Source organism: Pituophis catenifer, unplaced genomic scaffold (genome assembly GCF_029215685.1).
Source record: "Pituophis catenifer annectens isolate HBS135680 unplaced genomic scaffold, rPitCat1.0.hap2 SCAF_4, whole genome shotgun sequence".
Taxonomy (NCBI): Eukaryota; Metazoa; Chordata; class Lepidosauria; order Squamata; family Colubridae; genus Pituophis; species Pituophis catenifer.
This window is the reverse complement of record NW_027256884.1, coordinates 66,325,089-66,352,310: the sequence shown is the minus strand read 5'-3', so window position 1 is coordinate 66,352,310 and position 27,222 is coordinate 66,325,089. Positions and strand designations below refer to the sequence as shown.

Sequence of the window (27,222 nt, the reverse complement as noted above, 5' to 3'; positions counted from 1 at the left end):
CAGGGAAGAAAGACAGCCACTTTTCGTAGCCTTCATAGATCTTACAAAGGCTTTTGACTTGATTAGCAGGGACGGCATTTATAAAATTCTCCCCAAGATTGGATGTCCACCTCAGCTCCTCAACATCATCAGGTCCTTTCATGAGGAAATGAAGGGCACTGTAGTTTTTGATGGCTTTACTTCAGATTCCTTTGATATTTGAAGTGGAGTGAAGCAGGGCTGTGTCCTCGCGCCAACTTTATTCAGGATCTTTTTTGCTGTCATGCTGAAACATGCTTTTGGAACTGCAACAGAGGGTATTTACCTCCAGACTAGATCCGACGGGAAACTCTTTAATCTCTCTAGATTGAGAACAAAGTCTAAAGTCCAGCTGAAATGTTTACGGGATTTCCTCTTCGCTGATGATGCTGCCGTCACTGCTCACTCTGCTGAAGACCTTCAACAACTTATGGACAGTTTTAGCAAGGCCTGGCAAGACTTTGGACTGAGAAGCAGCCTGAAAAAAACACAAGTCATGGGTCAGGACGTGGATTCACCTCCCTGTATTACAATCTCTACACAAGAACTGGAGGTCGTCCATGACTTTGTGTACCTCGGCTCAACTATCTCTGACACTCTCTCTTTAGATACTGAGCTGAATAAATGTATTGGTAAAGCGGCCACATTTTCCAGACTTACAAAGAGAGTATGGCTTAATAAGAAGCTGATGGAACATACAAAGATCCAGGTATACAGAGCCTGCGTCTTGAGCACACTCTTGTACTGCAGTGAGTCTTGGACCCTTTACGCACAGCAGGAGAGAAAGTTGAACACCTTTCATATGCACTGTCTCTGACAAATTCTTGGTATCACCTGGCAGGACAAAGTTCCAAATAGTGCAGTCTTGGAATGTGCTGGAGTCTCTAGCATTTATATACTATTGAAACAGCGACGTCTACGCTGCCTTGGGCATGTCGTGAGAATGGCTGATGGTCGGATTCCGAAAGATCTCCTGTATGGAGAATTAGTTCAGGGAAAGCACCTCAGAGGGAGACCACAGCTGCGGTATAAGGATATCTGCAAGAAGGACCTAAAGGACCTGGGAATGGACATTAACAACTGGGAAACCCTGACCTCCAATCGTTCAGCTTGGAGGCTAAAGACGCAGCATGGCCTTCTCCAATTTGAAGAGACACTTGTTCGGCAGGCTGAGACAAAGAGGCAGTCCCGGAACCAGCAAAATCTGGGAGCTGGGCAGGTGACAGAATGTATCTACCCTCAGTGTGGAAGGGATTGCCACTCTCAAATTGGCCTTTTTAGTCACACTAGATGCTGTTTTAGGATTTTTTCCAGAGCACGATACCATAGTCTCTTGAGACTGAAGGATGCCAATGTCAGCAACTTTTCTCCCTGAGATATAACTATGATTCCTCCATAGAAATTTCTAGAATGGCCTTGGACTGCATGTGAGAGGATAAAGAGATAAAATGACTGGAATTCTGTGTATGTAGTTCACCAGAAATTTAGTCATATGAGCAGGAAATTCTTCTAATTCTATGCTCTAAAGTCTTAAACTGACAGAAGAGACTTTGTTATGTAGAACCAAACTAATGTTACTTTTGATTTTTATTTCTTTTATGATGATTGTACTGTGAACTTCTGCATACTTACTTTTGGATTTCCCTACTTTTATTTCCTCTTAATTACTGTACGTTTTTAATTTTTAAACAAAGGTTTACAATAATTGTATTAGTTCTAAATAGCAGATGAAACATCAATATTACTATTTTATCTTACTGATTGGCACTGTGGTCACTTTGGACATCAGAGTCTGTGCTAATGCTTTTACCATCTTCTGCTTTCATATTTACAACTTCTTTAGTAGCTGTCTTAAGAACCTTTCTGTTGAATATAAACATAAATAATATGGTGGTAAATATGGTGGAGCACTACTATTTATGTTAGACTGGCGCAGGGAAAAGAAGACGCAACTCAGCAGAGGTCCGTTCAGCACTTTAATTCAGCTCATACGGAACTGCCGGCTGAGCTGCCGAGCCCTCCTTATATACAGCTCCGGCAAGCTAGCCGGCCAATGACATTTATTTAAACTTCCCGCCGGTGGATTAGCCAACCACCGGCAGATGCCCATATAAGGACACAACACCCCTCTCCTCCTAGGGTTTTTTTTTTTTTTGATGTTTTATTATTAAGAAATTATAATAATACAATTTTTGTCCATCCGGTTACATAATATGGAAAAAGAAATAAATACAATTTACATATTGTACATATATAGATAATCTTTGCAGACCAGTTACATGGTATAAAGAATTGTGTTCTCATATCATTCTTAGTGTATATATATAAAATAATCTTTAACGATAAATTAGTAAATACATAAGTCATGTCTTTTGCTTACCCATGTAACCTTTCCTTGCCTTATTATATTTCCTACCATCCACAGTACATCTTCTCTTTCTATTTCATTTTACTATTTCTTATACTTGCTCTGGTCTCTTTCCTTTTTATTTCAATTTCCTCTTCTCTAACCACCCGTACCACTTGTCCCATATGCTGTAATAATCAGAATCTTCTCTGTCATTAATTTCTAATGTTAATTTATTCATTTCGGCACATTCCATTATTTTGCCAATTACTTGTTCCTTAGTTGGTATTTTTTTCTCTTTCCATTGTTGAGCGAAAGCGATTCTTGCTGCTGTTATTATATGCACTGCCAAGTATTTCTTCTTTTTTGCCATTTCCGCCTTAAGAATTCCCAGGAGAAGTATTTTAGGGTCTAATTCAAAGGTTTCACCTATTATTTCTGAAAGCCAATTGCAAATCATCTTCCAACATTTTTTTGCTTGAGAGCAGGTCCACCAGCAGTGGTAAAAAGTACCTTGCTGGTGTCCACACTTCCAGCACTTTGGGTTTGAGTTGGGGTAAATCTTGGCAATCCTAGCTGGTGCTAGGTGCCACCTATAAATCATCTTATACTGGTTCTCCTTGTAAGTGGTTGCCTTGGTAAGTTTTATATTGTTGTTCCATACCCTCTCCTCCTAGTTTTTAGTCTGTCAATCTGTGACTGATGTAGGTCACGTAGTTGCGCAGATAGGCGGGGCATCTAATAGCCCTACCTGACCTGTGTGGTTCAGTTCTCTCGTTGTTGTCGACCCGGGCGGGTCAGGCTTCTGTCCTCTCCAGTTCCTGCCATGGAACTGTCTGGAACTCGGCCGTCGAGTGCGCTGGATCCTGTCTGGCGCCTCCGGCTGGGTTTGCTGGATTATCCTGTGAGCGGCGGAGTCCCTCTCCCTGGCCGGAATGACGGAGATTCGGCCGCTGGAGTTCACCTTGGACTCGGGCTGTGCAGCTGAACTGCAGTAGGTCCTTGGGCTCTTTCCTCCCTTCTTCTGCTTGCGCTCCGGGACTCTGGCTGACTGTCATGGTGGGGCGACCCTGCGGCTGTGGCTGCGGATGGTGTGCTGTTTGTTGCCGGCCGACCCTGTCAGGGTAGCAGTAGTCGACCTTGCCGGGGCGGTGTAGACCTGCCTCGCCGGGGTGGTGCAGGCCGACCTCATCGGGGTGGCGGAAGTCTGCCTTGCTGGGGTGGCGTAGGCCTACCTCATCGGGGTGGTGCAGGCCTACCTCGTCCGGCTAGTTTTCCTCAACTCCCCTCCACCTTTTCTGGAGCTGGTCGATGTGACATCTGCTGGTTCGTCCGTCTTCCAGCTCCACTTTGTAGGACCTCGGGCCGGTCACTCTCCCAATCAGTCCTTTCAGCCACTTTGGATGGCCCTGGAAATTTAGCGCAGAGACCGGATCTCCAATTCCGAGCGTCTGTGGCGGCTGGGCATTGTTTTGTTGACCCTGCAGATTGTATTGGGGGTGCAGCCGATCCAGAGGTGATCGTAGTCATCTCCCCATCAGGAGCTCCACCGGGCTCTTCTTTGTGGTGGTGTGCAGAGTGATGTGCTGGACGAGCAGGAACTTATAAATTTTCTCCTGCCAGTCTCCTGCGCCCATTTTGGTGAGTGTGTCTTTGGTGAGTCTCACCATTTTCTCCACTTGCCTGTTTCCAGCCAGCCTGTAGGGGCGATGAGGGTGTGCCTAATGCCCAACTCTGCTAGGAAGGCTTCCATGATCTTGGAAGTGAGCTGGGGGCCGTTGTCCAAGACCAGGACGTCTGGGAGGCCGTGCGTGGCGAATAGCCAGCAGAGTGCCCTGATGGTGGCCTCCGTCGTGGTGGTGGGCATCGCGATTACCTCCAGCCATTTAGAGAATGCGTCCACCACGATGAGGAGAGACTTGCCATCTATGGGTCCTGTGAAGTCAATATGAATTCTCAACCAGGGGCTGCTGGGCATCTCCCACTCCGTTGGCTGGGCTTGCGATGGTGCTGGTCTCACCTCCTGGCACGGGTCACATCTGGCGATCCACTCTTCAATGTCTTTGTCTAGCGTTGACCACCAGACATAGCTCCGTGCCAGGGCCTGACGATGCCAGGATGCCTGCTGTGCAGTGTCTCTAGGGTTTTCTTCTGAAGTGCGTGTGGAATCATCACCCTCTCGCCCCAGAGGAGGCAACCTTTCATTGTGGAGAATTCGTGTTGTTTCCGAACAAACATGCTGAACTCTTCGCCCACTCTCCCAGTCGGCCAACCCCTCAAGCTCCAGGACATGACTTGCCTGAGGGTTTATCTCATTGTGTGTGCTTCGCCACGGTGGTGGATGACACTGGGCACAACTGGTCATCATCTATATGGAACAGTCCGAGAGTGGGTGCCGGGTCTTCCACTGGCTCTTGGATGGGGCATCTGCTGAGGGCATCGGCATTGCAGATGGTCTTGCCAGGTCTGTGTACCAGCTTGTATGAGTAGCCGGAGAGGAAGATGGCCCAGCGTGTCATCCTGGGTGATATGTAGGTGGGCGTTTGTCTGTCTCCCGCGAGGAGTCCCAGCAGCAGCTTGTGGTCCGTTACGATGGTGAACGCTCTCCCATACAGATATTCATGGAAGCACTTGATGCCAGCTACGATGGCCAAGGCTTCCTTGTCCAGCTGGCTGTAGTTGTGTTCAGTCGCGGACATCGTTTTGGAAAAGAACGCAATGGGCGCTTCTGATCCATTGGGAAGCTGGTGGCTGAGGACAGCCCCAATTCCATATGGCGATGCATCACAGGTTAGAAGCAGGGGGAGTGTCTCATGGTACTGCATGAGGACGCTGTCCGAAGAGAGTAGTCTTTTGATGTTCCAGAAAGCTGACTCTTCTTCTCCCCATTTCCAAGGGACTGCCTTCGCTAAAAGTCGATGGAGTGGCTCAGCAACAGTGGCTTTCTGTTTTAAAAAGACACTGTAAAAATTCAGTAGTCCCAAGAAAGCCTGAAGCTCTGCTTTGTTTTTGGGGGCTGGAGCTTCGTGGATTGCTTTAATTTTGCTTTTGGTGGGGTGGATGCCTTTGCTATCAATTAGGTAGCCCAGGAAATCGACCTCCTGGACCCCGATGATGCACTTGTCCCTCCTGACTCTTAGACCCTTCACCTGAAACCGCTGCAGGGCAAGCCTGAGCTGTTCCAGTAGTTGGGCTTCTGAGTGGCCGGAGACCAAGACGTCATCGAAGTATGGCACCACCCCTGGAATGCCTTGCAGAAGGCGTTCCATCATCGATTGGAAAATGCCTGGGGCAGCGCTGACTCCAAATTGGAGGTGGTTGCATTTGAAAGCGCCCCTGTGAGTGACAATGGTTTGAGCCTCCGTGGTTTTTTCATCAACTGGCAGTTGCTGGTAAGCCTGGGCCAGGTCCAGTTTTGCGAATATGGTTCCACTCCCTAGCGAATGCAACAGATGTTGCACCACTGGGACTGGGTATGCGCTCTGCTGTAATGCCCTGTTAATGGTGCATCTATAGTCAGCGCAGATGCGCACAGATCCATCATGCTTCATTGGGGTCACAATGGGGGTCTCCCATGCAGCATGATCAATCGGCTCCAATATGCCCTGGGTGATTAATTTGTCCAGCTGGGCATCAACTTTAGGACAGAGGGCAAATGGAACCCTGCAGGGCTTTAGCCGAATTGGAGTAATTGTGGGGTCTAAATTGAATGATATGGGTTTCCCCAAAAATTTACCTAAGCTCCCATTGAAGACGTCCTGGAAGTCCTCTAGGAGTTTGTCAAGTTCGCTCTGCCTGATCTGGTTAATCCTGCCAATGCTGAGCCCTAGAGGCTTGAACCACTCCACTCCAAGAAGGGTTGGTCGAGTCTCCCTGAAGACTGCAATGGGTAGGTCCCCGGAGAAGTCTTTGTAGTGGACTCTGAGTTTGGTCTTTCCCAGTATTCCGATTGGATGGCCTCCAAAATCCACTAATTTCACTTTCAGCGGCTGGAGGTGGTTTTTAGCAATCTGCGGCTTGAGTCTCTTGAGCTGGGCCCAGTCTATGATGGAATAGGGCGATCCAGAGTCGATCTCCATGGGGCATGGTGTCCCTTCCATGTTGACAGTCATATGGAACTTGTTGGATCCCTCAGCAGCGGCGTGTGCTCTTTGCGTAGCCTTCTCCCTCGCACCTGGGGTTTTGGGACCGTCTAGATGATCTCTGGTTCTCGCGATCGCGGGTTCTGGGAGCCTCTGTAACTGGTTCTGCTGCTCTGCACACCTCGGTGATGTGGCCCTTCCTCCTGCAACGCCGGCAGGTCGCATCCCCCCAGCGACATCTGGCGCGCACGTGATCCCCGTTGCAGCTGGCACAGCGTTCCTCTCGCCTGCCATCCTGAGGGTTTTCCTGCTGTTGGGGTCTGAGGACCTTGTGGACGGCCATTTCAGCTTCAGACTCTGACCCCGTGGTGGTCTCGTCTGATGAAGTTTGGGGATTCTTGTGAATCTTATGGATCCCCTTAGACCTCCTCATGGCGGCTACAGCTTTCTCCGACGATTCTGCAGCTGTGGCTTCTTCGAGCACGTCTCTCAGCGAGACCTTCTTACGGCTGAGGAGTTTCTTTTGGATGGAAACATCCCTCATCCTGAAGACAATCCAGTCTCGCAGTTGGATGTCTACGTTCTCGAACTCACAGCTGGCTGCAATTGTCCTGAGTGCAGATATGAAATCCTTGATGGATTCGCCATCCCATTGATTCCGTTGGTGGAAATCAAACCGGTTGGCTAAAGGGGTGCTGGTTGGAGCATAATGCTCTTGCAGGACTTCCTGAAGTTCGGTCTGCGGCATCAGCTCGATGTCCCGCGGTGCGATGAAATCCATGGCCATTTCCAGGACCCCGGAGCCGCAGTGAGCCAGGAACAGGGCTTGCTTCCTGTTGTCGTCCAGGTCGGTGAAACTGCTGCCCGCCAGGAATTGTCTGAACCGGACCATGAAGACCATGAAGGACTTCCATTTCTCCTGGTTCGGATCGAATGGAGCCAGCGAGATCTGGTTCTGCGATTCAGCTTCAGTGACTTAGCTCAAGTGAGTCAGCTCTTGGTAGATTGTGGTGATCATGCCACGAGGTATGCTGTCGGTTCTTTTGTGTCCTTCGTCGCCAGTGTTAGATCGGCGCAGGGAAAAGAAGACGCGACTCAGCAGAGGTCCGTTCAGCACTTTAATTCAGCTCATACGGAACTGCCGGCTGAGCTGCCGAGCCCTCCTTATATACAGCTCCGGCAAGCTAGCCGGGCAATGACATTTACTTAAACTTCCCGCCGGTGGATTAGCCAGCCACCGGCGGATGCCCATATAAGGACACAACAATTTATATATTTCTTTGCTTGTTCTTAAAGACATTCATCAATAATTATCTGTACACTTTTTTAGCCTTTCCCAGTCTGAGGTCCTCCAAAAGAATTAGAGTATACCATATTTTTCAGAGTATAAGACGCTCCAGACTATAAGACACACCTAGCTATTTTGGAGAGGAAAACAAGAAAAAAAATCTGCCTTTGCCTCCCAGCAATTTGCCTCCTTGCAGCCAACAGCCTGCTTTAGTTTCATTTTCATTTTCAGCACACCCTGATTAGCACAAGGAAAAAAAATCTTCTTCACAGCAACTTGCCTCCTTGCAGCAAACAGCAGAGGCCCAAGTGGCAATAGGCAATGGCAATCCCTGCAGCCTGAAACAGCTGAGGGTTGGGAGGCCAATCCAATCGACAATCAGCTGCTTGTGCTAATCAGGCTATGCTGAAGCTGAAACGGGCTGTTTGCTGTTTGCTGCAAGGAAGTAAATTGCTGGGAGGCAGAGGCCAAAGGGTGGGGGCCGGCTGGTGGGTGGGGCTACATTCGGTGTATAAGACACACCCAAATTTTCACCTTCTTTTTTGGGGGGGGAGGGGGAAGTGCATCTTATACTCCGAAAAATATGGTAAATCCCACTAAATTTCTGGTCAGTACTAAACTGGAGATTATATACATTATATTTTTTGATAAACATTTTCTAGATAGTATATATGCTTTCCTCAAACTCTTAATATAATACTGAGTGAAAGATTATACATGCACAAAATATCCCAAGGTCCGTTTTCTTTACATCTTATTAAAGTATCTATATCTCTGCTCTCATAGTTAATTTTTCTTGCTACCTATGATTTCAAGATTTAATTGCAGCTATCTCAGTATAAGTAAGACCATTATTGTCAACATGGAAGAATAAGATTAATATTTTTTCCCCGAAGGGTGAACTTCAAAACTTGTATATCAGCCAATTTGGAAGAAACTATTTGTAAACTGAATAGCTTATATGAGAAAAGTGAGAAATGCTAGATGAGAAAAAGTTAGTGTTTATGTTACTGAAATCCCTTTTTAAGTAAAATTTTACTTTCAATCATGTAAATAAAATGAAGATAACTATACATTTTTATGGAAAAGGTTTAAATGCTTATAACTGAATTATACTTAAGATTTGTAATTCATAATAAAAAAAACTTTACTTTGTATTTTGGAATTATAGTAACATTTTACCATTTGATGAAAGGATACTTTACCCTATTTTCCTAGGCCCAGTGAGAACGAATTTTGTCCCACTTGTAAATGAAGCTAACATATCTTGCTTTGATGTATCCTCTAAGGTTTTTGGAGAATGATCTTTGGATCTGCTTTCTAACAGTGCAGAGGAAGAATCTTAAAATGAAAGAAACAGATTATGTTAACAAAATGCCTACAAGCTAAAAAAAAAATTAAGCCAGTTATTTCACAAATGTTAGATATTCACTGAATAAGCTGGGACCATAGAAAGCTAAAGCATTCACAATTTGATATGCTTTTATTAGGTATAGAGATAGATATATACTATGTTTCTGTTTTATGTATGTTGTAATACTTTGACCAACTAACATAAATGAAAAAGTAGGGGATAAGTCTGGGAAATAATTGCAAGAAAAGAAAGCTATAGAGTTTAGGTACTGACCTACTCCCCATAGAATCCTTTCATCATATGTCTATCAATAGAAGGCCAGAAAGAGACAGAGAGTAGGTAGGAATATATACTGCTCAAAAAAATAAAGGGAACACAAGCAGAAGACATCCAAAATCTGATTGAATGAAATAGCCTTATTAAATACTTCGGTCTTTACATACAGTAGTTTATACACTGCTCAAACAAAGGGAACACAAAACTACTGTATGTAACAAACAAGTATTTAATAAGGCTATTTCATTCATTCAGATCTCGGATGTCTTCTGCTTGTGTTCCCTTTATTTTTTTGAGCAGTGTATAATAAGATATATATATATTTCATAATATTAATCCCATTTAAGCTTTAAACGCAGTGGTGGGATTCAAATAAGTTAACAACTGGTTTGCCCAGGGTCAGGTTCACTGTTGTGGGAGGCGTGGCCCAACCCCATCCTCCAGCTCTGCTGCACATGTGGAACAAGCCTCCCCTGTCAGCCAACCTGATCCTGGGCAAACCGGTTGTTAAATTTCCACCCTTTGCCAAAAGGCTGTTTCTTAGGGTGCTTGTCTGCATGTTGGTCTCATGGCTGTTTCAGCCTTCTGGACACAGCTCTTTTAAGAGGCAAGGTTTCTGAGGAACGAGGAGGGGGGTTACCATAGAGACAAGGAGTTGATGCTCCCGAGAGCTTGTGTGGGAAGGTAAAGAATTTGGGGGAAGTGGAGGAATTCCCCCCTCCCCATGGAGCTGCGTGCAGGGGGTGTTGGTCAGTTTGCAGGCAAAAGTGAGAGGGGCAAGGAATTAAGTTGGTAACATGATAGAAGCTGGGCCCAATGTAGGGGAGACTACAAGTTTAGTTTGGCCAGGCAAATTATTACTACCACCACCCGCTATCAAAGTGGATCCTGGGCGCTGCGCTGCAATGGAGAAATGGACAACGGAGCAGCTGGCACGAGACAAGGAGGAGGAGCAGGGAGAAGAAAGAGGGAAAGCGGCCTTCTCCTTCCCTTGTGCCGGCCACTCCATTACCCATTTCTCCATTGCAGTGGTGCGCAGTGCCTAGGATCCACTTTGATAGTGGAGGGTGGGTAATTTAACAACCGGTTTTCCTGAACTGGTGCAAACCAGCTGAATCCCACCACTTATTAACAAATATGTTGTGCTGGACTCAAAAGTTTATCAGAAATCAAAGAGAAGTTAAGCATGCTTCATATAACACAAGAAGAGTATAATCATTGATAAATATCTATTTTTTGGTACCAATAGCTCTATGTGATTATTCTAATGCAGACTTACTCAATCTGATGCCTTCCAGATACATTAGAGCTACACCTTACAGAATCCCCAGCCAATTCCAGTTGGGAATTATAGTCCCAACATATCTTGAACATATCAGATTGGGTAAGGATACTGCAATGTATATAAGAAACTATATTGTATGGATAACCTTATAAAGTGTACTGTCTTTGGTGAAATCTTCCTGGGTAAATGACATCAAGGTATCTTACCATGTAAGATAGAAAGTTAGCTTATTCTATATTAAGTCTGACTATATAATTTGCTTTGACTGGCAACAGTTTTCCAAGATGTCGTGAAATATCTTCCCAGGTCTACATTTGCAATGTTATATAGTACTTGGATTGAAGGATCTTATTTTTACCAATAAGCCAATGGGATAAGAGACTAGTATTCATTGGAGTGTACTGTACTAATAATATATTGGGAACCCTCTCGATTAACTATGTTCCAAAAACGCAAAGAATAATTCAGAAAGCAGCAATACTTTAAACAGTTTGGGGCAGCTGTGATCCTCTAAAATTGCTTAACTATTCTCCCCGTATGCAATTTCCCACTGGCCATACAAGCTGGAGCTGTTGGGAGCCTGTAGTTCAGCAAAGCCCCCATATGTTTATTTGAAAGTACATACTTTACTTTCCTGTTTTTTACCTGGACCTTTGAGAAGAATAGACTGCCGAACAATATCAGTTCCAAGGAGCTTGGACTGCTTGAAGCGTTTTGCTCTCTCTTCAAAGAACCATTCACCTGTTACTACCCTAAGCTGCCTGTATTAAAAAAGAAAGCAGTGAAGTCACTCTAACCATTAGTTGGAGAATAACAGAGTTCGAAGGGACCTTGGAAGTCATCTAGTTCAACCCCCTGCTCAAGCAGGAGATCCTATACCATTTCAGAGAAGTGACTATCCATTATCTTCTTAAAAGCCTCCAGTGATGGAGCACCCATAACTTCTGAAGTCAAACCATTCCACTGGTTAATTGTTCTCACTGTTAGGATAGCCACTTAGTCCTCTGGTTATCTCACCCATCCAAGACATTTGTAAATATTGCTTTAGAAATTACTAAGATAAAAAAAAAACCAGTTTTGGAAACAATACACCAAAAATTTGTGCCATTCATTACACTAAGCTACATTTCATCAAGTCCACTTTAAGAGGTCATTAATATCTGTTAATTATATGCAAATTATATGCATGTATATGCAAATATATGCAATTAAAACTTAGAGTAAATAAAGGAAAGGATGTAGAAGAGTCGGCAGAGCTGGGGGCCGAGTTAAACATGTTATCATCTTAGAGTCTTTATGCTGCTACCAATGATCTAAGCCTAGCACCCCCTTGAATTCCTTTGACCCTTATATAGTGCCAATTTAGTGCTGTTAGTTGACTAGATTCTTGTTTATTGGCTTCAATAAATCTTCTGTCCTGAAATATAACATATGGTCCTCATCCTTTGTGGTGTGGAGCCTTCTTGGAACTGTTGAAATACAGTTGTTTCAACAGTTCCAGGAAGGCTCCACACCAATTTGTACCACTCAGGTGACCCTGAGGACACAGATAAACCTAAGAATACACTAAGGCAGAAACTTGTCCAACCCAAAGATAAAACACTGATATAAATTGAGCAACATGGTATACACAGTACAATGCAGCGAGCCATGCACAGATTTGTACATTTGGGAAACAAAACTACCACTCATAAGCGCATGGCATAACATAGGAGAACAAACTAGATTCAGCAGTCCATCTGCATTTAAAAGACACAGGCCACTCTTTTGAAGACAGCAAAGTACACATTTTGGACAGAGAGGACCACTGGTTTGAAAGAGGGGTCAAAGAACCTACACAAGTTAAAAATTACAGGCTGATCTCATTGCTCAATGTGGACTATAAATTGTTTATGCTGGTTATAACACAAAGATTGAAAATAATCATTCACAAATACATACATGGCTGGCTTGATCCCATCCTTTCGATTTTAATTTGAAATTGGTTTTAACTGGGTTGTTTTAAATTGTGGGCCGAAATTATTTAATATCTTTTAAACTGTTTTTAAATTTTATATGCTATGTTTTTTCTCGGCTGTTCACCGCCCTGAGTCCTGTTGGAGAAGGGCGGTATAAAAATCAAATAAATAAATAAATAAATAATACATGCAGATCAAAACAACTTTGTCCCAAGAAGACAGATTAAAAACAACATAAGAACAATTATCAATGTCCTGGAATATTATGAGAAAAGAGTTGATAAACAGGTAGCCTTAATCTTTTTAGATGCACAGAAGGCATTCGATAACTTAAATTGGAACTTCCTCATATTACAACTAGAGGCCATGGATTTCAGTGACAAATTTCTACACATGATTCAAAAAGTATATTCTTTCCAAACGGCCAAAATTATGATTAATGGAGACATGACTGATAATCTGGATATACAAAAAGGTGTGAGACAGGGTTGTCCCTTATCTCCACTATTGTTCATAATCTCATTGGAAATACTATTAAATGAAGTTAGGAAGGATGCGGAAATAAAAAGTCTGAGAACACAAAAAGAAGAATATAAATTACAAGCCTTCGCTGACGACGTGGTATTTATATTGGAGCAACCGGAAATAACAGGAATCAAACTTTTAGCGAAGATAGAGGAATATGGAAAAGTGGCGGGGCTCAAAATTAACAAACAAAAAACTAAAGCACTAACAAAGAATTTGACAAAGGTACAGGAGACAAAATTAGAAGACAAACTAGGAATACAAATTGTAAAGAAAGTAAAGTATCTAGGAATCTGGCTTACCGTTAAAGCAATAACAATTAGAGAAGACAACTATAACAAACTAATGAAACAAATTAGAAAGGATCTGGAAACTTGGAACAAATTACAACTATCATTCTTAGGGAAAATCGCATCCATAAAAATGAACATACTGCCTAGATTACTCTACCTTTTTCAGGTAACCCCAATTTGGCCAGGAAAGGATTTCTTTAAGGACCTAAATAAAATAATAACAAAATTCATTTGGAATGGGAAAAAGGCCAGAATTAAAATAAAGTGTATGCAAGATACTCGGGAAAAGGGAGGATTAGGCCTACCGGACTGGGAGATATACTACAAAGCAGCATCTTTAAATTGGATAAGGGATTGAATAGACCTCAAGAATAAAAGAACGCTACTCCTAGAGGGTTTTGAACTACAACGCGGCTGGCACGCCTTCCTGTGGGAGGGAAAGGATAAGCAACATGGATACTTCCAACAACATATTATCAGAGGATCATTGTACAAAACATGGCAAGAGATTAGAAAGCACTATACTAAAATTCCACAATGGCTATCGACTATGGAAGCACTAATTTACCCCAATGCCATGGACATAGAGAAAATGAGAAGTTATAAAGAATTATTGAACAATGAAGGAGATTTACAAACAAGACAAGAATTAAAAAATCAGGGTATAGACATTGATTGGTGGCCATATTTGCAAATAGAATCAAGATATAAAACAGATCGGGCACAATTCAGATTTCAAAATGAACCAAATGAATTGGATAAAATATTATAAGGTACAGATGAGAAAATGATAACCAAAATTTATAAGAATCTAATAAAATACAAATTAGAAGAGGAGGTGGTTGAAGAAAACATGATAACTTGGGCCAAAAACATAGGATATAACATTGAATTGGACAACTGGGAAAAATTGTGGAAGATAAATTATAAGATGACAAAGGGGTCAAAGAAGCAATCTATGTCTAAATTGAACGGCCCTCTCTCAACAGAGGGGGAGGGATATGACATCATCTATCTCTAATCTACAGTCTAATCTACAGTCCTTTCAACAGTTCCAAGAAGGTTCCACACCCATTCACACCACTCAGGTGACCCTGATGACACAGATAAATCTCCAGATGACCTTAACTACCCGCTAAAAGAATGCAAATGACCAACTGTCTGCAAGGAGTATAAATCCTTCCATTTCCCACCATCCAGTCAGAGCTAAAGAAGCTTCTTGGATGAGAAGCGAAACGTCTTCAAAGAAAAAACCAGAAAGTCCAGTTGCCTTTTGAAAAAAGCACTTTTGGGACAAAATTTTGCTGGTATGTTTCAGACACCAGCATCACCAACTCTCACAAGTGGGGCTGCCAGTGCTGGCACTCGCCGCTCTCTCACACACACCAGCCCACCACTCATACAGCCCAGTTGTGAATAGGCCATGGCCTGGTAGTGGGCCATGACCCACAAATTGGGAACCCCTGGCCTTAGAAAAATCCCTCAGATGTATATCAGTTCCTCATCTATTGCCTGAATTATGAAGGCCCATTGGTCCCAGTACTACTTCTAAGTTTAAGGGATTCTTGGGAAGAAACATTTTCCTCTATCTTGCATCTATGTCCTTTGTTTATTTTTCTATGCTAAGGAATGTACAGGACAAATATCAGGTGCAAGGATCCAGAACAACACTATAAGTTGATCAGAGTTGCTTCTTTATTGTTGCCTACCTATTTACAAGAATCTCACCAGACTATCTACATTCTCTTGGGAACAATCAGATAAAGGCTTCAGAAATTCTTGGAGGTCTCCGACACTTCCTTTCCTGCAAGGTCTCTAAGCCCACCAGTCTTTTCCTTTCTTCCCCACTCTAGCTGGAGATTCCATTACATCAAGTTAGGAATATTCCCTCATCTTCTCTCTTGAATCCCAGCATGCATTTTCAGAAAAATGAGGCAGCAGAATAAATAGCAAGGAGCAGTACCTTGTTTTCCCCAAAATAAGACATCCCCTGGTAATAAGCCCAATCGGGCTTTTGAGTGCATGGCAATAAGGCCAAGCACTTATTTCAGGGTTCAAAAAAAATATAAGACAGGGTCTTATTTTCGGGGAAACACAGTAGCAAAAAACCCAAGAGGCTGTGCCCACTAATGCCCAACTTTGGGATGAGCCCCCACTAGGCAGCAATTGCTTTCTATGGATTTTATTTATCAAAACAAATATCTTACTGTGAAAGGACCTTAGTGTCTTCTATCAGAGAGCTAAAAGAAACCAGAGCAGGGGTGAAATGCCCCCGGTTCGGACTGGATCACCCGATCCGGTAGCGATGGCGGTGGGTGGTTCGGAGAACCAGTAGCAAAAATCCCTTCCCCCCATTCCCATCAGAGGCTTTTATCCTTACTTTTAAAAGCATTTTTTTACAACCTCTTTGGCTGAAGAGGTTGTAGAAAAAATGCTTTTAAAAGGTTAAAAAAAAAAAGCCTCTGACAATCCCAGCTGAGCAACGCAATCAGAGGCTTTTTTTTTTACTTTTAAAAGCAATGCTTTTAAAAGTAAAAAAAAAAAAAAGGTTGCGCGCCACAGCTGATCACTCCCCCTCGCGCGCTGTTCTACTTACCGCATGCCTCCTTTTGGCATGCACTGCGCATGCACACCTCACATCTGGTGCGTGGTGCGCACTGCGCATGTGCAGCCAACAAACCGGTAGTAAACTGGTTCAGATTTCACCACTGAACCAGAGGTTCACCAATACCAATAACGTGTCAAGCAATAAAGCCTTGAGGTCACGAATATACAGTAAACAATCTAAAGTTTCAAATGGGTTATTTAAGCTAAATTAAGATGAAGTGGTTAATCAAATTTGTGATGGCAAGGGGTCCTGTCAGTCTGAACAAGTAACCAAATAAACCCATTAAAATTAAACTGTTGCCTTCAGGGTTCTTTTAAACTCATCATACACTGTTATTAAAAGATTCTTATGAAACTGGAAATTAGTCTCTGAGTAGAAGTGGGCAATATTTTTTTCCCTGTTGATTGCTGCAAATCAGCTAATGAATGGGTTGCTTTTTTTTTTTTCTTTTAAAACCTTCCCTCCCTCCCATGCACCAGGCTGTAAAAGAAGGGAGATCTTTCCAGAGATCTGATTCCTTGCAGAGAATTTTTGGAATTAGACCAAGAACCACAAGTGACCCAAGAAAATAAAGAGCAGTGGGTTATGGTCAGAGCCATCATGTTGATTTTATCAGCCTCTAGTAGATGACTACTCTGAAATCATCAACTGGCCACTCTTGATTTAAGAATTCAAGAAAACACTATAGCAGGGAGATTAATATTTGTGACTATGGCTACTGTAAAGCATATAATATATTTATTTATTTATTAGTTCAATTTATATGCCTCCCTTCTCCGGAGACTAAGGGCGGCTTACAATGCATATACAGTCAGGTCCAGAAATATTGGGACATCGACACAATTCTAACATCTTTGGCTCTATACACCACCACAATGGAGTTGGAATGAAACAAACACAATGTGCGTTAACTGCAGACTGTCAGCTTTAATTTGAGGGTATGTACATCCAACTCAGGTGAATGGTGTAGGACTTACAGCAGTTTGTATATGTGCCCCCCACTTGTTAAGGGACCAAAAGTAATGGGACAATTGGCTTCTCAGCTGTTCCATGGCCAGGTGTGTGAGATTCCCTCATTACCCCAATTACAATGTGCAGATAAAAGGCCCAGAGTTCATTTCAAGTGTGCTATTTGCATTTGGAATCTGTTGCTGTCAACTCTCAAGATGAGATCCAAAGAGCTGTCACTATCAGTGAAGCAAGCCATCATTAGGCTGAAGAAACAAAACAAACCCATCAGAGAGATAGCAAGAACATTAGGCATGGCCAAAACAACTATCTGAAACATTCTCAAAAAGAAGGAATGCACCGGTGAGCTCAGCAACACCAAAAGACCTGGGAGACCATGGAAAACAAGTGTGGTGGATGACCGAAAAATTCTTTCCCTGGTGAAGAAAACACCCTTCACAACAATTGGCCAGATCAAGAACACTCTCCAGGAGGTAGATGTATGTGTGTCAAAGTCAACAATCAAGAGAAGACTTCACCAGAATGAATACAGAGGGTTCACCACAAGATGTAAACCATTGGTGAGCTTCAAAAACAGGAAGGCCAGATTAGAGTTTGCCAAACAACATCTAACAAAGCCTTCACGGTTCTGGAACAAGATCCTATGGACAGATGAGACCAAGATCAACTTGTACCTGAGTGATGGGAAGAGAAGAGTATGGAGAAGGAAAGGAATTGCTCATGATCCTAAGCATACCACCTCATCAGTGAAGCATGGTGGTGGTAGTGTCATGGCGTGGGCATGTATGGCTGCCAATGGAACTGGTTCTCTTGTATTTATTGATGATGTGACTGCTGACAAAAGCAGCAGGATGAATTCTGAAGTGTTTTGGGCAATATTATCTGCTCACATTCAGCCAAATGCTGCAGAACTCATTGGACAGTGCTTCACAGTGCAGATGGACAATGACCCAAAGCATACTGCAAAAGCAACCAAAAAGTTTTTGAATGGACAGAAGTGGAATGTTATGCAATGGCCAAGTCAATCACCTGACCTGAATCCCATTGAGCATGCATTTCACTTGCTGAAGACAAAACTGAAGGGCACCTACAAGGGCAACAATCTTGGAAGAAGTCACAAGAGCCTTTCCAAGGATACAGATCCTTTCCCACTTCAAAGACAGATGCCTTGTTTGCATTGACAGTTATTGCTTCACATAACTGAACTGGGTCAGCCCCAACTGCGCACCAAACAGGGAGCAGGAGGTGAATGCAGTTTAGATGTAGTCCTCCACATATGACCACATTTGAGCCTGAAATCTTGGTCACTGAATGAGGAGCCTCATGAATGCTTCATTTCATGTCCACAATCCCAACTCTTCAGTTGCAGTTATTAAGGGACTGTGCGGGTTCTTAAATAGACTATCAGGGAGAGGCCTGGGTCTTCTGAGCCTTCCAGTGGGGAGGGGCAATGCTGGTGAATGCCAGCATTCTGAAAAGATCACAATGTTGGCATTCACTGGTGTTTTTGCCAGATTTGAGGTCTGTTCCTGCAGTACATGGGAGGATCCCCCCCCCCTTTGCAGGGAATCTCTTTTGTGTGTACGTTATAAGTGAGATTTGAGATTTGATAATATGCTACTCTACTTCTTTTGTCATTCTCTTCATGTTCTGTTAAAAGATATTTAAAAGTGTTTCCATTGTTTTATATTAAAATATACAGTAATACTAATAATACATAGATAACATCAAAACATAATTTTATTTCTGCACATTCCAGACTTTGAGAAGCTTTTTATTCTAGAGATCTGCTACATCAACCATTCACATGTCATCTAAATACATTAAGAATGCATGACATGCTTTGCTTTTCCTTTGACCTTTTTCCTGGTGCTGGGAGCCATTATGCTATTGTACAAGATATTCTTACAGATGTTCTCAGTACTACCACTGCAGTCTGTTAAGAGGTTCTGAGTCATCACACCCACAACAATTCTTGAATCCTTAAAACAAGGTAATGTTTATTAGCAACTCACTGAACATTTTTCACTTCAGTGCCGTTAACAAGGAAAAGTCTGACCTCAGATGAATGTCTTGGTTCAACAAATTAAGCCCCAAATGTCTTTATTCTTCCTACCATTCCTAGCCTATTATTGATAATTATATTTTCTGACAAAAGTAAGAGATCAGGAAAATGAATCTGGTATTAGAAAACAAGACTTACGTAATTTTATCACACACTGTGCACTTCCAACTGCCATCAGTTCCTAAAACATGACATTTGTTACAAACTCTCAGGCCACATATTTGGCAGTGGTCACCTCTGTCAAAAATTAAGCCCAAATTTTTCTGACAGCGAGTGCAGACCCTGCTGTTATGTTGCTGGTGATGCCGTCCACCTTTACGTTTCACTTCCAATAACTCATTCTTTAGTTTTCTAGAAAAGAAAAGGAAAATCCAGAAGTCCACAAAAACATCTTGAAATATATGAATTTGCTGTTTCATTAATAGTCAAAGGGCTTATGCAAGACACAATTTGAGAATGGCATCAAAACTGATGTATACCTAATATTTTTAACCCTTTGCTCCCAGAGAGCATAAAATATTCTATAGCAGTGGTTCTCAACCTTCCTAATGCCGCGACCCTTTATACAGTTCCTCATGTTGTGGTGACCCCCAACCATAAAATTATTCCTAAAACCATTGAAAATATGTGTTTTCTGATGGTCTTAGGCGACCCCTGTGAAAGGGTCATTCGACCCCCAAAGGGGTTGCGACCCACAGGTTGAGAACCACTGTTCTATAGGGTGATTTTTTACACAGCAGCCTTGCAATCAAAAGGAAAGACACACAAATCCCAATACAGAATCCATCTAGCTTGCAGGTCTTCTGAGAAATGAAATGCTGGTATACCCGCATAAGGTGTCAGACTAGTAGTGAGGAGACCCACGTCAATCACGTCGGTCAATCATGGAAATTTCCTCGGTCACTTTGGTCCACTCTCTCAGCCCAACATATCTGCTGTGCAGGAAAATAAGAGGGAGGAGTTCCATATATGCTACTTGAGATCCTAAGTTAAAATTGGGATGCGTGTATGCTGTCAGTTCAGTGTCAACTCCTGGTACTAGTGTCTGGCATTTTCTTGGGAGCATTTTCAGAAGTGGTTTGCCATTGCCTTCTTCAATGCGGTGAGAGAGTACAGGTAGTCCTCAACTTAAGACCACAATTGAGCCCAAAATTTTTGTTACTAAGTAAAACATTTATTAAGTGAATTTTGCCCCATTTTACAAACTTTCTTGCCACAGTTGTTAAGTGAATCACTGCAGTTGTTAAATTAGTAACATGATTGCTAAGTGAATCTGGCTTCCCCATTCACTTTGCTGGTAAGAAGGTCACAAAAGGTGATCTCATGACCCTGAGACACTGCAACCATAATAAATATGAGTCAGTTGCCAAGTGTCTGAATTTTGATCACATGACCATGGGGATGCTGTAACAGTCATAAGTGTGAAAAACAGTCTTAAGTCACTTTTTTCAGTGCAATTGTAACTTTGAATGTCACTAAATAAACTATTGTAAGTCGAGGACTACCTGTAATTGGCCCAAGTCACTTGGCTGTTTTTTTGCCTAAGCAAGAGTAAAACTCATGTTCTCCTGACCTCTAGCCTGGTGCCTTAACCATTATAACTGGCTCTTACAAGTAAGAAAGGCTGTCCAAATGAAGGAGCAGGTCATGATTGATGACAAGTTCAGTCCAGACTATTTGTTCTGTCATGGATACTATAAAATCTTTTATCCATTATAAAACAAGCTCAAAAGTAGTTATAGGCAAAGGGATGAAGCAAATGGATATGGGATGTGAAATCATATTAACATGGTTGGGACATGTATCATAATTTGATTACCTTACAGCAAGAGACAAAGCTTTGTTCAACTTGAGTCAATAATCCAAGTGTGATATATTAACATTTCACTGCATTAGTTGGAGCTTGATCCTGAATCCCAGTATAGTTTTAGCCAAACAGCCCAATAATCTGTCTCCATAAGGCAATTATGCAGATTCTGCAGAGAGGCATTTGTTAAGCGTATACAGCATTTTTTTGTGACTCACAAAACACTTGTACAGTATGATATGCATTTCCTCCAGAGAAGGAAGATTCAGAAGATTAAACCTATGGTGTTATGAGCTATACAAAGGCATCATACTTGCTGCAAAAGGATAAGCAAATCTTCAGAAGGAAAATGCTAAAATACCCATTCTGTTATTTTTGGCACCATCTCTTTCAAGTCAATACTGACTTTTCATTCTATCTAATCCAGTTCTGACATACTAGCTTGAAACTAGCTACAAAAGTAATCTTTTTTAAAAAAAACAGTTTATTTATACATTTTCATTTAACGTGCATATGTGCTTTGTGAACAATGTATTGTCTGGGTCAATTTGCTTACATAATAATACTTTTCAAGATCCTAATTTATACCTCTATTATTCAACCATTTATAAAACAAGTCCCATGTTCAAAAATACTCTATCTTCTTTTTTTTTTATCTTTAATGTTAGTATGTCCATTTCTGCACAATATAATATTTTTTAATTACATTCTTCTCTTGGTGTTTCCTCATTTTTCCAGTACTGTGCAAATACAATTCTTGCTGCTGTCAAAACATGTAGTATTAAATACAAATTCCCCTTAGCATACTTTTCTGGTACTATACCTAACAAAAATATTTCTGGTTTATAATCTATATGCAGCTTTAACATTTTTTCTATCCATGTATTTTTGTCTAATATTTCTTTGCTTTCACACGTCTACCACATGTGATAGTACGTGCCTGGGGACATGTTTATAAACATCTTTGGTAAGTGCCACCTATAAAACATTTTGTATAAGTTTTCTTTATAGGTAGTTGCCATTGTCAACTTACAGTTTCTTACCCAGAGTTTTTGCCATTTATCTAATTCTATAGTATATCCAAAAAAAATTGCCCATACTATCATTGTCTTTTACACCTGTTCATCTTCCATTTTTAAACTTAACAAAAAGTTACATAGTTTATTAACTTTTCATCTACCTCAACATTATTTGATCAAATATTGTTTGCTCTTTGTAGAAGCCATATACCCTAACATATTGCTCATATCTTGATTGTATTTGCATATGTGGCCACCATGATAGGTCCACACCTTGATTTTGCAACTCATGTTTAGTTTTAAGTTTCCCTTCCACAAAATATCTTTATATGTTAAGATTTTTTTCCAGATTTACTACATTTGGATGTGTAAATGTTTCCATTGTTGAGAGCCAAACTGGTATTTTCAAATAAATTTTTGCTTTCACCTTTTCCCATACTATGAGTACAGCATTTCTTATATAATGTCTTTCAAAATATCTATGAGTCCTATTTTTATCATACCATAAAAAAGCATGCCATCCTAATTGGAGGTCATGATCTTCCAGAAACAGTAATCTTCTGTGTCCAAGAGTTATCCATTCTCTCACCCATGTTAATATGGAAGCTTGATAATAAAGTTCCCAATCTGGCAGTCCAAAGCCCCCATTATTTTTAGTTTCTTGCAACATTTTCAATCTTATTCTTGCTTTTTTCCCTTGCCAAATGAATTTCAGAATTGTGTTTAGCTCATCAAATAATTTTTTTCCTATTTTAATGGGAATAGTTTGGAATAAAAAAGTAGCTTCAGCAAAATATTCATTTTTAAAGTTGCAATTCTTCCTACCATTGATAATTGCAAATTTTCCCATTTCTCCAAATCTGCTTTCATTTGTTGTAGTAGTCTTATATAGTTATCTTCTTTAATTATTAGACATCTTGCTATTAAATATATTCCCAAGTATTTTACTTTCTTAACTTGTTAATTGTGTTCGAGGATCGTGCCCAATAACTCCATAGACAAGTTCTTAGTAAATCAATTATTGTTTATTGATCATACATCTTATCGTTACAGTTACAAGTCTGGAACTGCAGCAGGACCGCATGGCTGACCCTTAAGTACCCCCGGGGCGTGGCTAAGGTAAGGAGGGGTTATTGGGCTAGGGTGGACCTTGGGGGCTGGCTTGTCCAGCCCCCCTGCTTCCAGCTCTGGGTCAGAGGCAAGGCATTTATTTATGACAAAACCCCCTCTAAATGCCTGGCCGAGATGTTTTTGCGTGGTGTGTACCTGGGGTGTCCTTTTCAGTAGGACGCCTAATTTTGATGTGAGATACGTGTGCTGTTTATTTTGCAATGGCTTTGTTAGAATGTCTGCTGTCTGCTCTTCCGTGTCACAGTGTATAACCTTCACAAATCCTATGTTCGCGAACTGTCTAACGTGCTTGTATTTTATGTCGATATGCCTCGACCTTTGACCCACCGCTTCAGCCTTAGATATTTCCATGGCAGCTTTGTTGTCCTCGTGCATGATGATGGGGTAGCTTGGCTCGGCCCATATGTCAGCGAGCAGGTCATCAAACCAGACCAGGTTGTTGGCGGCTTTGGACAAGCAGATATATTCGGCCTCCGTGGTGGATGTAGCTACCAGGTCTTGCTTGCCTGTATACCAATGAACTGGGCTGTTGTTTAGAAAAAATATGTAACCTGAGGTACTCCTTCTGCACTTTACGTCCCCAGCCCAGTCAGCGTCAGCGTAGCACGTGAGTGTGGGTGTTGTGGTGTTCTCGGGCTCTAATGACAGGCAGGCCTCGGAGGTTTGCTTTAGATACCTTAATACCCTTTTGATGGCCTCCCAGTGGTACACAGTGGGCTTACCCACATGTCTTGACAGCAAGTTAACTGGCAGGGCGATGTCTGGCCTGGTCCAGTTTGCAATGTATAGTAGGGAGCCTATGGTGGATCTGTATAATGTGTTGTCCTTGAACGCCTCAGCCTCATTATACATGTCCTTTAAGAAATCTGGTTGCATTGGCGTTTCACACCCCTTGGCGCTTGCCATGTTGCATTTATGAACTAGTTCCAAAATTTTATCCTTCTGTGACAGTTGAAAGCCCTTGCTTGTTTTCGTGATCTGCACCCCCAAGTATTTGTCTACCTTGCCCAATACTTTTAGTGTAAAATGTTTTCCTAGCTCATTGGCGAAGTTATTACATTTGCTGGCTTGATCACCGATATACAATATATCGTCTACGTATATCAAAACATATTCGAGGGAGTTGTCTGACTTCTTGGTGAAGAAGCAGTTGTCGGCTGAAGTGGCTGAGAACCCCATGGATTTTAATGTCTTGGATAGGCACTCATACCAACGTTTCCCTGATTGTTTGAGTCCATACAGGCTTCGGTTTAAAATCCAGGTTTCTCCCTTTTTGGTGCTTTGGCTGGGTGGCGCTCTCACGTATATCTCTTTGTCGAGTTCAGCGTGCAGGTAAGCGGTTTGCACGTCGAACTGGTGCACTTCTAGCCCTAGCAGTGATGCGATTACGAGTGCACACTTCACGCTCTCGGCCCTGACCGTGGGGGAGTACGTTTCCGTGTAGTCATCAGGGTATTTCTGGGCGAACCCCTGTGCCACCAGTCTCGCTTTGTAGAGCGCTTTGTTTCCCTCTAGTGTCTTGACTTTGTAGACCCACCTAGTGCCTATGGTTGTCTTTCCTGTTGGGACTTTGGAGGGAGTGTATACGTTTAGTTCCCTCAGGCTGTCCATTTCCCTTTCCATGGCTTGTTCCCATTTTTCTCTCTCCTCATCCGGTAACCCCAGTACGTCCTCATATGTGTTGGGGGTTAGTTGGTTAGTGTGTAGGGATAGTATGTAGTCCCCCAACCTTTCTGGCCTTTTGCCCCTGTTTGCCCTAACTGGTCTGTCAGGAGGTGTCTCTGTGTCATGCATGTACCTAGCTTCTTTCTCAGTGAGTGAGTCCACTTTAATGTGCGGGTGGTTTTCCTTCCATCCCTTCACTGGTATTTCCTGCCCCTTGGGTTTGTTCTTTACCTGTTCAGTGTCCCTTCCTGCTTGGTGTTTTATCTCCCTTTGATCATCCCCTGGTCCGTCCTTGTTAAGGGACACCTCGTTGAGGTGTATTTTGGACCAGTTGGTGTTTTCGTGAAAAACAGCTGTTCGTGATATTACGAAATTGTTGCTGTTGTCTATGAACCTGTATCCCTTCGTCCCCGGCTCATAGCCCATGAACCTCAGCCTCCTGGATACCCTGTCCCCCTTACGCCTGAGTTGCTTGGGGATGTGCACATCTGCTGTGACCCCGAATATGTGTAAGTGTGACACCTGTGGTTTCCTTTGGTACATTAACTCGTATGGAGTTTTATTCAGTACGCTGGACCATAGTCTATTTAGGGTATAATTCGAATAAATGAGTGCTTCGGACCAGAAATGCTGCCCTAGGCCGGCATCATCCAGCGCGCACCTCATCATGGTCTGTAGCGTTCCGTTTTTTCGTTCTGCCACGCCATTTTGAAAGGCGGAAAACGGAGAAGTCGTGTAATGGACCATCCCGCGTGCTTTCAGCCATCGCGAGAAGTCGCTTGATAAGAATTCAGACCCCCGGTCTGTCATTATTTGCCTGATTTTGGTGTTGTGCTGTGTCTCCACCCTTGCATAGAATTCCTTAAATTTTTGGAATACCTCATTTTTGTGTTTCAGGGTGTACACGAAGCCATAGCGGCTGAAATCATCCACTATGGTCAGGAAGTACCTTTTCCTATACTTGATGGAGGGCCTTAGTGGCCCCACTAGGTCCATATGTACAAGTTGAAAAATCGAATTAGTTGTGCGTACTGATTTCTTGGGTCTTGGTTTGGTTTTTAATTTGGAGCCCTTACAAATAGAACACTCGAGATAGTTCTCACAATCCTTTATTTTTACACCTTCAGAGCATTCCAACATTTTCTGCACTACGGGAAAACTAATGTGTCCTAGTTTTCTGTGTAATAGGTGGGCACAGTTGTCATGCATCAGTTTTCCTATTGCTGGTTTCTCCTTCCTGGGTGCCCCCTGTTCACTGGGTTCATCGGTGGTGTGTGTGTGCTTAACCCCCTCTACTTCCTTACTTGCGTTGTCTGTGCTACTGGGTCTAAACCCTCGGTGATTGTTTACTTCTGGCTGTTTGTCCTTGGTTGGGTGGAAGAATGGTAGTTCCCCACTGACTACTACTTTCCCTATCCTTTTACCCCCTCTGGTTACCTGTGCCTTTCCTTCTTTGAAAGTCACCTCTACATTGTTATCCTTGCTCAGTTTTAGGGTGGCAAGGATATTATATGGTATGTTTGGCACTAGGAGTACTCCCTGTACCTCACCTATTCCTGGCACGTACGCGTTACCTTTGCCGGTTACTTGCACGTTATTCTGGTTAGCCACTTTCACTACGAAGCTTTCTCCTGTAAAGGAGGTTAGTAGATTGCGATCATGTGTGGTGTGGTTTGTGGCTCCTGAGTCCAGTAGCCATGTGCCCTCCTCCTTGTCTTGGCCTATGTGTCGCACTTGGTCCCCTATGCCATACAGTGATCCAGTGTGGCTCTCCCTGGAACTGTCCCTGTGGTCTCTCCTGTCCCTGGGGCTAGGGGAATCCCTACGCCTGTGTCTGGCCTCTGGTGAGCGTCCGCTAGTGTGTCTTGCCCTTTGCTCTGGCCTATCTCTTCTATGTATTCTGTCTCCTGTATTTTTAGGGCAGTCCCTTTTGTAATGGTTTCTTGACCCACATATATAACACTCTGTGTTGCTGTGGCTCCTGCCCTGTGGTTCAACCTTTCTGCTAGGTCTTTGCTCCCTGCGGCTTAGGGAGCGGTCCTTTCTGATGCAGTCCTCTGATATTAGTTTGCTTGTTAGTAAGTCCAGTGAGAGCCTCCCTGTCCCTAGGTTGTCTATCTGCGTAATGAAGGTGTCCCAACTGGGGTCTAGGGAATTTACTATGATACTTATCATGGTCCTCTCGCTTATGACCTCCCCCCTTTGTGTCAGCTGGGCCCTAGTATTATTTAGGGATAGTAAATGCTCGCTCATGGGTGTCCCTGCCTTGAGTTTGGTGGCATAAAATTCCCTGGAGAGCCTGGTGGTGCTGGCAACGCTTTGGCAGTAAAACAATTTGTGCATTCTCTGTATTATTTCTAACGCAGTCAGGTGGTGCCTAATACTGGGGTAAATGCTGGGGGTAATGCTTGCAATTACAATACAGTAAGCTTTGTGATGAATGCAATCTAACTCAAAAGTCCAGGGTTTTTCTGGGGGGTCTGTAACCATAGATAATAGGTCTTCCTTAAGCAGGGTGGCCTGGAGTTGTTG

The 27,222-nt window shown here is 42.7% G+C and overlaps 1 protein-coding gene across 1 annotated transcript in view; it reads right to left on the bottom strand.

Annotated features, from left to right (window-relative positions):
• The window catches only part of SYTL5 (synaptotagmin like 5), a 137,111-nt gene that overhangs the window by 51,029 nt on the left and 58,860 nt on the right, over window positions 1-27,222 (bottom strand). Inside the window, exons 2-4 of the mRNA XM_070943412.1 lie at window positions 19,207-19,419; window positions 11,296-11,411; window positions 8,941-9,076 (exon numbers count right to left, since the gene is read on the bottom strand). Coding sequence (XP_070799513.1) covers window positions 8,941-9,076; window positions 11,296-11,411; window positions 19,207-19,419 — 465 coding nt within the window. The remainder of the gene's footprint in view (window positions 1-8,940; window positions 9,077-11,295; window positions 11,412-19,206; window positions 19,420-27,222) is intronic.